The sequence below is a fragment of the Chiloscyllium punctatum genome, chromosome 11 (genome assembly GCF_047496795.1).
Source record: "Chiloscyllium punctatum isolate Juve2018m chromosome 11, sChiPun1.3, whole genome shotgun sequence".
NCBI classification, from domain to species: Eukaryota; Metazoa; Chordata; class Chondrichthyes; order Orectolobiformes; family Hemiscylliidae; genus Chiloscyllium; species Chiloscyllium punctatum.
In genome coordinates, this window is record NC_092749.1 from 107473310 (window position 1) to 107487540 (window position 14231).

Below are 14231 nucleotides of genomic sequence, written 5' to 3' on the forward strand. Positions count from 1 at the left end.
TGGAAAGGACGATGGATGAAGACTCGCCATCTGAGGTAGTTTGGGCTGAGGTTAGAAATAGGAAATGTGAGGTCACTCTGTTAGGAGTTTTCTACAGGCCTCCTAATAGTCCTAGAGACGTAGAAGAAAGGATTGCGAGGATGATTCAGGAGAAGAGTGAAAGTAATAGGGTGATTGTTATGGGGGACTTTAACTTTCCTGATATTGACTGGGAAAGCTATAGCTCGAGTACGTTAGATGGGTCGGTGTTTGTCCAATGTGTGCAGGAGGGTTTCCTGACACAATATGTAGACAGGCCAACAAGAGTTGAGGCCATACTGGATTTGGTTCTGGGTAACGAACCAGGCCAGATGTTAGAATTGGAGGTAGGTGAGCACTTTGGGGACAGTGACCACAATTCAGTGACTTTTACTCTAGTGATGGAAAGGGATAAGTTTGCACTGCAGGGCAAGAGTTATAGCTGGGGGCAGGGAAATTATGATGCGGTGAGGCATGACTTAGGATGCGTGGCTTGGAAAAGTAGGCTTCAAGGGAAGGATGCAATCGATATGTGGAGCTTGTTCAAGGAGCAGCTATTGAGTGTCCTTGATAAGTATGTACCTGTCAGGCAGGGAGGAAAGGGTCGTGTGAGGGAGCCGTGGTTTAATAAGGAATTGGAATCCTTTGTTAAAGGGAAGAGGGCGGCCTATGTAAAGATGAGGCGTGAATGTTCAATTGGGGTGATTGAGAGTTATAAGGTAGCCAGGAAGGATCTGAAGAGAGAGCTAAGAGCAGCAAGGAGGGGACATGAAAAGTCCTTGGTTGGTAGGATTAGGGAAAACCCAAAGGCTTTCTATAGGTATGTCAGGAATAAAAGAATGACTAGGGGAGGAATTGGTCCAGTCAAGGATAGTAGTGGGAAGTTGCGTGTGGAGGCTGAGGAGATTGGGGAGACACTGAATGAATACTTTTCGTCAGTATTCACTCAGGAACAGGACATTGTTGCCGATGTGAATACTCAGTCACAATTAATTAGAATGGACGGCTTTGAGGTATGTAGGGAACAGGTGTTGGAAATTCTGGAAAGGGTGAAAATAGATAAGTCCCCTGGGCCTGATGGCATTTATCCTAGGATTCTCTGGGAAGCATGGGAGGAGATTGCAGAGCCATTGGCCTTGATTTTTATGTCCTCGTTGTCTACAGGAATAGTGCCAGAAGACTGGAGGATAGCAAATGTGGTTCCCTTGTTCAAGAAGGGGAGTAGGGATAACCCTAGTAACTATAGGCCGGTGAGTCTCACTTCTGTTGTGGGCAAAGTCTTAGAGAGAATTGTAAGGGATAGGATTTATGAACATCTGGATAGGAATAATGTGATCAAGGATAGTCAGCATGGTTTTGTGAAGGGCAGGTCATGCCTCACAAACCTTATTGAATTCTTTGAGAAGGTGACTAAGGAGGTGGACGAGGGGAAAGCGGTAGATGTGGTATATATGGATTTTAGTAAGGCTTTCGATAAGGTTCCCCATGGTAGGATACTGCACAAAATACAGAGGTATGGCATTGAGGGTGAGTTGGAGGTTTGGATTAGGAATTGGCTGGCTGGAAGAAGACAGAGGGTAGTAGTTGACGGTAAAGGTTCATCTTGGAGTGCAGTTACTAGCGGTGTTCCGCAAGGATCTGTTTTGGGACCATTGCTGTTTGTCATTTTTATAAATGACCTGGAGGAGGGGCTAGAAAGTTGGGTGAGCATGTTTGTGGATGATATGAAAGTCGGTGGAGTTGTTGACAGTGAGGAAGGATGTGGCAGGTTACAGCGGGATATAAATAAGCTGCAGAGCTGGGCAGAAAGGTGGCAAATGGAGTTCAATGTAGGTAAGTGTGAAGTGATTCACTTTGGTAAGAGTAACAAGAAGATGGGGTACTGGGCTAATGGTCGGACACTTGGTAGTGTGGATGAGCAGAGGGATCTTGGTGTCCATGTACACAGATCTCTGAAAGTTGCCACCCAGGTAAATAGTGCGGTGAAGAAGGCATATGGCGTACTGGCTTTTATTGGTAGAGGAATTGAGTTCCGGTGTCCTGAGGTCATGTTGCAGTTGTATAAGACTCTGATGCGGCCGCATCTGGAGTATTGCGTGCAGTTTTGGTCGCCATACTATAGGAAGGATGTGGAGGCACTGGAATGGATGCAGAGGAGGTTTACCAGGATGTTGCCTGATATGGTAGGAAGATCATATGAGGAAAGGCTGAGGCACTTGGGGCTGTTCTCATTGGAGAAAAGAAGGTTTAGGGGTGACTTGATAGAGGTGTACAAGATGATTAGGGGTTTAGATAGGGTTGACCATGAGAACCTTTTTCCACGTATGGAGTCAGCTATTACGAGGGGGCATAGCTTTAAATTAAGGGGTGGTAGGTATAGGACAGATGTTAGGGGTAGATTCTTTATTCAGCGAGTCGTGAGTTCATGGAATGCCCTGTCAGTAGCAGTGGTGGACTCTCCCTCTTTATGGGCATTTAAACGGGCATTGGATAGGCATATGGAGGATAGTGGGCTAGTATAGGTTAGGTGGGCTTGGATCGGCGCAACATCGAGGGCCAAAGGGCCTGTACTGCACTGTATTTTTCTATGTTCTATGTTCTATCTATTCTAACTGGAAGAGTCTTTAAAGGCCTCGAAAATCTTCCTTGCTGAGGCTTCAGACAGGAATAGCTTATGTGTCGGGAGTGCCTGCAGAAATTTGTCGCACACATTCCCACTCTGTCTTGCATGTTGGTCAGTAGTGCAGCTCCATGATAGAACTAAGCTGACAAACTAGAGCTAAGCTTTTACTGTCTCATCACTTTCAGTATTACCAGAACCTTTGCCTCGGGCAAAACAGAAAAGGTGATATTTCAGGTCCTGAAGGAACTTGGTCTTCCAAGTGGCAAGGTAAGGTTTGAAATCCTTCCGATTTTCAATTTTAGCTGATCAGCTTCTCTTAATCGGTTCATTCACCCCGTAAGTTAAATTAGGAAAAGGAGTTTGCCTTCAACTTTCCAAGTGTCTTGAATCTGTTGGCTCCCTTCAGAAATTGAAAGCATATTCTTGAATGAGTCTGAAATGAAACCCCCATCCCGCTGGAGAACAGCTCAACACCTTAATTGGTGATTCAATAACGTTATATAGTGTTGTCTCTTTCAGGTGTTTTGGGTAACCTTACTCCTGGTTCCCGTGGATTTTAAAAAATAGTGGTTCAGAAAATGCTGTGGCATTCTTGTTGCTGCAAAAAAACATGTGAAGTAGGCCATTTGGCTCTTCAGTCCTGCTTCGCCATTTAATAAGACCGTAGTTTATTCCGTTCCCGTTTCCAAATTCGACATTTCTATTTACCTTAAAAATATCTGATTTCCACCACTTTCTGAGGCATAGTAGAGCGACTCTGAGAGAAGAAATTCCCCCTAATTTCTTTCCTAAAAGAGTAACACCCTTGTTTTAAAACAGTGCCCCCTCATTCTGGACTCACACAGAAAGTGAACAATCCTTTCCCTTCCAACTTGATGAGATCATCCAGGATCTTATAAACTTCAATCAAATCAACACTCGTTCTTCTAAACTCCAGTGAAAACATGCCCAGCCTGTCCAGCTTTTCCTCATAAGATGATCTGCTAGTTCCAGATTATCAGTTTAGTAAAACCACCTCCAATACATTTACATTCTGTTATGGAACAGGCCAGATCCCTCAAAACATTTCAGGAAGTTAGCCTAGACCCTAACATTGCTGGTTGTTTTAAGCAGGTGTTAAGTGGATATTCCAGGAGGGATGCAGCTGGTCAAACCACTCAATTTTAAACAAAACAGAATTTATTTTCAAGTTTACTGAATTAAATACATTCAGAACAGAAAACAGAATATTGAATTACTTAACCTACCCGAAAACCCAATAGATCATCCCACATTAATGAAGTTGTTCCAAATACTTACAACAATCCCCATAAACTCCCCTTGGCACAAAAGGTAAAATCAGACACAGGGTCTTATAGGAGAGAAGTCAGACAGCAAGAAAATACCAGTCTGGACCTGCTCCTTTAGGTCCAGCAGCCCTTTCCATACTACTACGAAAAGACTAAACCAAACCAGAGAAAAGCTGAGCTGGGAGAACTGGCCACTCCGCTTCATTGTACAAGTGTTTTTTTTAACTTGAAAGCCTTCTGCCTGCTGCAGTATCTGTTAGCTATTATCAACTTGGCCGTAAAACCTTTCAATCCCCAGTCTTTTCAGAGTCTGAGTCGTTTACAGCCTCTCTAGAAAAAAAAGCCAAGGACAGCATAACCTTGTTAAAGGAGCAGCTTCATCACAATCCCTCTTTAAATAGGAGACAAAAACTGCACGCAATATTTGAGACTTGACCCTCACCAGTGTCTTATGCAACTGATGCAAAGATTCCACCCTTGGGTTAACTGTTCTGAGCAGAGGTTTGCACATTCTCCCCATGTCTGCGTGGGTTTCCTCCGGGTGCTCCGGTTTCCTCCCACTACCCAAAGATGTGCAGGTTAGGTGAATTGACCATGCTAAGTTGCCCATAACGTGCAGGGATGTGCAGGCTAGGTGGACTAGCCGTGGGATATGCAGGGTTACTGGGATGGTGTAGGTCTGGATGAGATGCTCTTCCGAGGGTCGGTGTGGACTCAATGGGTTAAATGGGTCTGCTTCCACACTGTGGGGATTCTGTAATTCTTTTGGTTTCTGTCTGTCTGTGAGATGGGGTTTCTCAGAACAGAAACAAGAGAACCAGAAGACAGCAGGGAAAGGTAGTTGTCCCGATGGTTATGAAATAGGTGTTCTTATCTTTCAATCAGGCAAGACGGACCACAGAATTATGGACAGCATATTGCTTTCATTATTTAATCTGACCATGCAATTTATCTATTTGAGCTAAGTAAATGTGATTGTATTTATGTTCTGGATGTTCACCTGTACTGTGCAATAAAGGACCTAAATGATTCAAAGCAAGTTTTGTGTCACCTTGTATTAATTCTGACCTTCTTCACAGATCTTGAAGAAATAAATGTCAAAAAGATGTTGATATTTCATGAGTTCAGAAGCAATTCCATGGTTGAATGCAACATTCAGATATTTTACGTAGTGACAGGGAGTGTGCATTTATTTCCTTGAGCCTGTTCCACCTTGTTATTGGCGATTAGTATGCAATCTAACACCACATCCCTGACTTAGGGCTATGTCACTTGGTAGCTTCAGTTAACAAAAGCCTATCAGTTTCAGACTTAACATTAACAATTGACTGAGCATAATTTGCAACTCGCAGAACGAGTGTTACAAACCTCTGTGCATGTCAAAGTGTTACCGAACTTCACTCCTGAAAGTCTTGGCTCTAGGTTTCAGACTCTAGCCAATTCTACAGTCCCCAAACAATGAACAAATGAACAAAGTTTCTGTCCATCCACCCTACTAGTTCCTCTCAACATCTTGAAAACTTTGCACAATTCACCATTTAACCTTCTAAAACTCAGGGAATACAGCTACAGTTTGTGTAATCTCTCGTATTTTAACCCTGTGGACCTGGTATTTCTATTAAATTCACCCTGCACTCCCTCTAAGGTCAGAATATCCTTTTAAAGGGATGGAGCCCACAACTGCTTGCAGTACTCCAGACTAACCAGGGTTTTGTATGACCAAGGCATGATTTCTCGTCCCTCTGCAACTTAATCCTTTAGCTAGAAAGGCTGTATTTCCATTCAACATTTGATTTATTTCTGCACACAGATGTACATGAAGCCCAACCTTCACTATTTCTAGCTTCTCAACATTGAGAAATGTCCACATTCAAGGTGAACGTCCTGACTTTTGCTGACATTTAGCAGTTTGCATAGTTTAGTCCCATATAAGGTTGTAACATTTAGGCTTCCATTGACCACTTATAGCATTATCTACCTTTTCATCTTTGGGAAACTTGGGTATCTGTCCCATCATATCATCTGGGTTGCTAAAGAAAAGCTTTGAGTAGTTGACAGCACAACATAGATCCTTAAGGGCCACCATTATCACATTCTGCAGCAGAATATCTGCCCACTTTCCCTTCAAACCATGTCACTTCCAATCCACCAATCTCCTCACCAGGTAAAGAATGTTCCTTCAATCCCATGGTGAAAGTGAGGACTGCAGATGCTGGGGATCAGAGCTGAAAATGTGTTGCTGGAAAAGCGCAGCAGGTCAGGCAGCATCCAAGGAACAGGAGAATCAACGTTTCGGGCATAAGCCCTTCTTCAGAAGAAGGGCTTATGCCCGAAACGTCGATTCTCCTGTTCCTTGGATGCTGCCTGACCTGCTGCGCTTTTCCAGCAACACATTTTCACCTTCAATCCCATGAACTTCTACCTTAGCTAACTGTCTGATATGAGATCGTACTATCTGTGAATACACATAAATAACATCTGTAAACATTCCCTTGTCCACTATTCGAATACCTGCTCAAAACATTCTGTCCCTGTTAGTCAGATGCGGCTTACCCACTACGAATCCATATTGATCACTTGAAAGTTTACGATGTTCAGTCACTCTATGAATTATTTATACTTCTGGTAATTTTCTGACAGCAGATGTTTGGTTAACTGATCCACAATACTTTGTCTCAGCTTATTTCAAAAGTGGAGTGGCAAAAACAATTTTTGAACATAAAAGAATGGTTACTGCATCAAGAGTAATTGGGCTTTCACAGTATACTCATCAATTCATTTTAAATCCCTGGGAAGGATGCTATCTGCCTGGGGATTTGTCACTATTTAGCACTATGATTTTTGTCTTTCTTTTGATTTTGTCCACATGAACTCTTGTGAGTCCCTATTTCTGATTCAATATTAGCTTCCTCCAGACATGTGACATGCTATGGACTTGCTGTACTTTGAATACTGATCCAAAGTAATTGTTTAATACTCCTGCCATTTCCTTACATCTTGGGATAATATCGTCCTTCAATCTTCATGAATTCCCCTCTCTATTCTTGTCTTCATTGATCAGTCCTTTGAGTATAGGAGTTGGAAAGTCATGTTCAGGTTGTACAGGACATTGGTGAGGCCTCTTCTGGAATACTGTGTCCAGTTCTACTATAGGAGAAAGTGAGGACTGCAGATGCTGGAGATCAGAGCTGAAAATGTGTTGCTGGAAAAGTGCAGCAGGTCAGCAGCATCCAAGGAGCAGGAGAATCGATGTTTCGGGCATGAGCCCTTCATGCCCGAAACGTTGATTCTCCTGTTCCTTGGATGCTGCCTGACCTGCTGCGCTTTTCCAGCAACACATTTTCAGCTCCAGTTCTACTATAGGAAGGGTATTATTATTATTATTATTATTATTATTATTATTATTATTATTCTGGAGAGAGTTCAGAGGAGATTCACCAGGATATTGCCAGGTATGGAAGGTTTGAGTTATAAAGAAAGACTGGATAGGCTGGTCACTATAACATAAGAGGTATGAGAGGCAACCTGATAGAAGTTTTTAAAATAATGAGAAGTGTAGATTGAGTTAATGGTAGTTGTCTTTTCCCTCGGGTGGGGGATTTCAAGACTTGGCACATTTGTAATGTGAGAGGAGAGAGATTTAAAAACAACATGAGGGGCACCTTTTTTATACAGAGAGTGATTCATGTGTGGAATAAACTTCCTGAGGATGTGCTGAGTGTGGATACAATGATAACATTTAAAAGAGATTTAGATAGGGACATTGATAGAAAAGGTTTGAAGGGATATGAGCCAGGAGCAGGCAGGTGGGACTAGTTTAGTTTGGGGTTATGTTTGGCATGGACTCGTTGGACCAAAAGGTCTGTTTTCGTGCCATATAACTCTTTGAATTTATAACCTTTCTTTCCTATCAAAATTGCAAAGGTGTTTTGTGTTCATTGTGACCGTTTTTTTTAATATTCTGTGTTGTGGTCTTGCCAGAATGGGTACCAGGTTTCTAAAGATGAGGGAGAAATCATTTTTGGTTCTTCAGTCAATGAAGAATTGACCATTTCAGAAGATCACTTCAAACTTCGAGCTCAGAAAGGAAGTCATGTGATTGCAAGTAAATGGCCAGCAAGCCACCAGTGCAGATAACATCTCCGGTGTTTGCTGACATCCATTTTACTGCAGAGGGAGAGAAGGCTCCATGGGCTGTTAATGTGTCAGAGGGAAAGAATTCCACAAGGCTATTGAAGATCTCGGTTTAGGGAATCCGTGTCAAATAATAGTTAACTGTTTTAAGGGTTTCAGGTAGAGACATGAAAATAACATCTGATGAATTTGCCAAAAGGAAACTGATTACAGCTGTGCCAGCTGAATAAGAACCTTTAGCGTGCAGATAGAAATGTGGGAGGAGGCCAGTCAGTCTCTTTAATGGCTCAAGAGATTTGTGTGTCAGGGCAGAACCCTGCAACAATTTTTAAAATTCATTCTTGAGAGGCAGGAATCCGCTGACTGGACCCGCATTTATTGTCCATCTCAAATTGCCCAGAGGGCTGTTGAGACTCAGCCACATTGCTGTGGGTCTGGAGTCACAAGTAGGCCAGACCAGGTAAGGACAACAGATTTCCTTCCCTAAAGGGCATTGGTGAAACAGATGGGTTTTTTTACCTGACAATCAACAATGAATTCATGGTCATCTAGACTCTGCATTCTATATTTTTATTGAATTCAAATTCCACCATCTGCTGCAGTGGGATTTGAACCTGGCTCTTCAGTTCAATTACCTGGGTCTCTGGATTAATAGTCGAGAATAATACCACTAGGCCATCACCTCCACTAAATGATTTACTTTGTTGAGTCAGGCTCTCAAGCCTTGTTATTTTTCTTTGCCACATGTTCACTCTACTTGCTGTCAGAGGTTGCAAGAAGGAACCCTCCCTGTGTCCATCCCAGTTCCTCAAGCTGCATAAATGAGACACCCTACAAACCCAAAGTATAACTGGATATTAGGTGTCCCAACCTTCCCTGTTTGGTGATTGGAGATTAAGTACTTTTTCATTTTGATACTGATAGAAATTCGCCATGCATTCTATCGTCTTTTTTTGGATTAGTCTCATTAAGATTTACTTTAAACTCCAGTTCTCCAGATGCATAGGGATTGTCGTGAGTTCCCATGGTTACAGCTGGTGAGAGCGAGTGCACATCTGTCCGATTTATTTTTAAGACTGCTGTTAGCTCGCAAAAATGTTATTTCAGTCAGCTTATGATAGAGCTATTATAAACTTTTTACTCTGCATGCACAGGCTAACAATCACATATCACACACTGGGGCCTGATGGAGAACCTGTTCCAATCTGAATTGAAAGTAGAAAATGCCAAATGTGTGTTGTGAATCATAAATCATTCACGCCTCGTGAAACAGATAAATGGTTTCTCATTTTGGATGGGAGCAGTCAGCGGTGATCAAATGTTATTCCAAGCCCCAAATTCATTATACAAAGTAAGCCTTTATCCCCTCCTTAACTATATGACGAATTTAGTTCATTTTAAACAGGCCGTGACGCAGCATTCCTGATATTGCTGATAAATTGGCAGTGTGTTACTGATATTGAAATGTGTTGTGACAGATCTTTTATAATGGCGTGCTCTCGTCTCTTGCAGAATGATGAAATTGAGCCAACGATTTTCACCTTCGATAAATTTTATGCGCTAACGCAAAAAATTTGCCCTCGCACTGACATTGAGGAGCTGTTCAAGAAACTGTAAGTTGAGAGTCATTTGGAATTGGTCGCATGACTATTTATGAACCAGAGCTGAAGACAGGTCTCTCATACAAAAGAATTAGAGCAGACCCATATGGAAAGTATCACGCTTAATAACAGATTACTTGCTACGATTTATCAGGACCATGCTTCATCTGAAACCTCTTAACTAAATGGTGCGTTACACTGTTTATCCATTTACTGTTATCATTGTTATATTAGTTATGCCAGTTATATTAACACAGTAGCATAATTAAATCCTTTGCAGAAATAGTTAGGATATTCTTTGTAACTAGTATAGCACAGAGAGCTCCTGGAATCATTTTGCATCTGCTGGACTTGCAGCATTTGAAATCTAACCTGCTCGATTCAATAAAACACTAACGTGATTAGTAAGCATTTGAAAAGTCTTGGGGAATGTTTTGCTTTGGGGTGAATCTGATCAAACTGAATAAAAGTGATAATTGTCCGTGTACTGCAATTGGATGTGAAGCTGTGCGCAGTCTGAAATGTGAGAAAAGGGAATCACTAGATGTTAAACAAATGCATTTCAACTGTTTATTCAGAGTGGGCCATCATCTTATGTATGAAGGGCCAAACCAGCATAGCCTGCACACACAGCTCAGAAAACTGTCATCGCTCAATTCCATCTTCATTAAACTTCCAGGATCAATCAATCCTTCTTATTTGACCTTAATCCTCTGCATCAGGTATACCTTCGAGTGTCAGCCCTCTGCATTGGGTATAGCTTCCAGTGTCAGCCCTCTGCATTGGGTATACCTTCCAGTGTCAGCCCTCTGCATTGGGTATACCTTCCAGTGTCAGCCCTCTGCATTGGGTATACCTTCCAGTGTCAGCCCTCTGCATCAGGTATAGCTTCCAGTGTCAGCCCTCTGCATCAGGTATAACTTACAGTTTCAGCCCCCTCCCGCGTCAGGTATAGCTTCCAGTGTCAGCCCTCTGCATCAGGTATAACTTACAGTTTCAGCCCCCTCCCGCGTCAGGTATAGTTTCCAGTGTCAGCCCTCTGCATCAGGTATAGCTTCCAGTGTCAGTGCTGTGCATTGGGTACAGCTTCCAGTGCCAGCTCTCTTCACTGGATATCATTTCCAGGGTCAATCCTCTGCACATGGCATTGTTTCCACTGCCATCCCTGTTCACTGGGCCTTGCTTCCAGTGCCAGCACTCTGCACTAGGAATTATTTCCAGTGTCAGCCTTCTGCATTGGGCATTGCTCCAGTGCCAGCCCTGTCACTGGCCATTGCTTCCATTGGCAGCCTTCTGCACCGGGCATTACTTCTAGTGCCCACTCTCTGCACATGGCATTGCATCCAGTGCTGGCCCTGACCACTGGGCATTGCTTCCAGTGTTAGTCCTGTCTACTGGGTATTGCTTCCAGAGTAGCCCCATCCACTGGGCATTGCTTCCAGAGCCAGTCCTGGCCACCGGGCATTGCTTCCAGTGCCAGCCCGCTGCATTGCGAATCATTTCCAGTGTCAGCCCTCTTCACTGGGCATTGCTTCCAGTGTCAGCCTTCTGCACTAGACATTGCTTCCAGTATCAACCCTGTCCACTGGCCATTGCTTCCATTAGCAGCCTTCTTCACTGGGTATTACTTCTAGTGCCAGCCCTGTCCACTCGGAATTGCTTCCAGTGCCAGCCCTGTCCACTGGGCATTGTTTCCAGTAACGGCTCTCTGCATTGTGCATTGAGCATTTCCAGTATAAGACCATAAGACATAGGAGTGGAAGTAAGGCCATTCGGCCCATCGAGTCCACTCCGCCATTCAATCATGGCTGATCCGCATTTCAGCTCCACTTGCCAGCGTTCTCCCCGTAGCCCTTAATTCCTCTAGACAACAAGAACCTATCAATCTCGGCCTTGAAGACATTTAGCGTCCCGGCTTCCACTGCACTCCGTGGCAATGAATTCCACAGGCCCACCACTCTCTGGCTGAAGAAATGTCTCCGCATTTCCGTTCGGAAATGACCCCCTCTAATTCTAAGGCTGTGTCCACGGGTCCTAGTCTCCTCGCCTAACAGAAACAATTTTCTAGCATCCACCTTTTCAAAGCCATGTATTATTTTGTACGTCTCTATTAGATCTCCCCTTAATCTTCTAAACTCCAACGAATACAACCCCAGTATCCTCAGCCGTTCCTCATATGCTAGACCTGTCATTCCAGGGATCATCCGTGTGAATCTCCGCTGGACACGTTCCAGTGCCAGTATGTCCTTCCTGAGGTGTGGGGACCAAAACTGGACACAGTACTCCAAATGGGGCCTAACCAGAGCTTTATAAAGTCTTAGTAGTACATCTCTGCTTTTATATTCCAACCCTCTTGAGATAAGAGACAACATTGCATTCGCTTTCTTAATCACAGACTCAACCTGCATGTTTACCTTTAGAGAATCCTCGACTAGCACTCCCAGATCCCTTTGTGCTTTGGCTTTATTAAGTTTCTCACCATTTAGAAAGTAGTCCATTCCTATATTCTTTTTGCCAAAGTGCAAGACCTCGCACTTGCTCACGTTAAATTCCATCAGCCATTTCCTGGACCACTCTCCCAACCTGTCTAGATCCTTCTGTAGCCTCCCCACTTCCTCAGTACTACCTGCCTGTCTACCTAACTTTGTATCATCGGCAAACTTCGCTAGAATGCCCCCGGTTCCCTCATCCAAATCATTAATATATAATGCGAACAGCTGTGGCCCCAGCACCGAACCCTGCGGGACACCGCTCATCACCGGCTGCCATTCTGAAAAAGAACCTTTTATCCCAACTCTCTGCCTTCTGTTAGATAGCCAATCCTCAATCCATCCCAGCAGCTCACCTCGAACACCATGGGCCCTCACCTTGCTCAGCAGTCTCCCGTGTGGCACCTTATCAAAGGCCTTTTGAAAGTCCAGATAGACCACATCCACTGGGTTCCCCTGGTCTAACCTACTTGTTACCTCTTCAAAAAATTCCAACAGGTTTGTCAGGCATGACCTCCCTTTACTAAATCCATGTTGACTTGTTCTAATCAGACTCTGCTCTTCCAAGAATTTAGAAACCTCATCCTTAATGATGGATTCTAGAATTTTACCAACAACCGAGGTTAAGCTGATTGGCCTATAATTTTCCATCTTTTGCCTTGATCCTTTCTTGAACAAGGGGGTTACTACAGCCATCTCCCAATCGTCCGGGACCTTTCCTGACTCCAGTGACTCTTGAAAGATCTCAACCAATGCCTCTGCTATTTCCTCAGCAACCTCTCTCAGAACTCTAGGGTGTATCCCATCGGGGCCAGGAGATTTATCAATTTTAAGACTTTTTAACTTTTCTAGCACTGCCCTGTATGAGCATTGTATGAGCCCTGCCCACTGAGCATTGCTTCCACTGTCGGCCGTGTCCACTGGGAATTGCTTCCACTGTCAGCCCTGTCCACTGGGAATTGCTTCCACTGTCAGCCCTGTCCACTGGGAATTGCTTCCAGTGTCAGCCCTGTCCACTGGGAATTGCTTCCACTGTCAGCCCTGTCCACTGGGAATTGCTTCCAGTGTCAGCCCTGTCCACTGGGAATTGCTTCCAGTGTCAGCCCTGTCCACTGGGAATTGCTTCCACTGTCAGCCCTGTCCATTGGGCATTGCTTCCAGTGCCATCCCTCTTCACTGGGCACTGTTTTCAGTGTCAGCAGTTTGCACTAGTCAAGTTTCTGATATTAGTCTGTAATACCAAGCCTGACCTCTGGTGGTAGCTGATACACTCGGATTATGAACCCATAACTGCTCTGACCCATCAGTCTCAGTGTGGAATAGCTGGATATACACAGATTCAAAATTAATCATGTACGAAAACATGTCTTTAATAAACCTGTCAGACTTTACGACCTTCCTTGGAATGTGCAAAAGCTTTATTTTAGTTAATCTAGAAAACTAATGGCACTCATAAATTTTAGGCTAACCGTGAGGGAAAAACCTTAATTGTTTTCTGCCAATAATCAGCTTGTGAATGATTTCATTTATCGGTGGCTGAAGAGTCTCAAAGCAGGGTTTATATTCTCAGGAGAAGACTATTTAGGGATCAGATAAGACGTCTTGTCTTTGCTTACAATATTAATCGAGGGAGTTCCACATTCCACTGAGTACTGCACGCTCTTTAGCTGAGCACGTTCAGGGCTGAGATTTATTGATAATCAGACTCTAAAGGATTTAAGAAATAAGCAGCAAGGTGGAAACTGGATAGAAGTTAAGCTCTGATCTTATTGATTGGTCACCAAGCTGCAGGGCAGGAGCTTCAAGAAACATTCCCATTGGGATGCTATCTCAAGGCTGGAATGTTGTCTTGACCCTTCAGTGAGAACTACAAGAGTTGGCAAAGCGGGCAACTGTAAGGATGGTGGTACTGAGTAGCCTTTACCAAAGCATGGAGGAATGAGGGTCCGTTAGAGATGTGGGGTGGAATGGCGAGGGTTATCTGGAGATTTCATAAAGACTTAAAATAAAGCCCAACTGTTTTATCTCCTACAGTAGCCAGGCCAAGAGGTTCTAAGGCATAGACTTGTTTTGTGCA

The 14231-nt window shown here is 43.7% G+C and overlaps 1 protein-coding gene across 15 annotated transcripts in view; it reads left to right on the forward strand.

Annotated features, from left to right (window-relative positions):
• Nucleotides 1-14231, forward strand: part of plcb4a (phospholipase C, beta 4a) — a 560059-nt gene that overhangs the window by 337914 nt on the left and 207914 nt on the right. For all 15 annotated transcript variants that reach the window (XM_072581470.1, XM_072581466.1, XM_072581480.1 and 12 more), the window contains 2 exons: nucleotides 2827-2908; nucleotides 9577-9677. In XM_072581470.1, the coding sequence (XP_072437571.1) occupies nucleotides 2827-2908; nucleotides 9577-9677 (183 nt within the window). The remainder of the gene's footprint in view (nucleotides 1-2826; nucleotides 2909-9576; nucleotides 9678-14231) is intronic.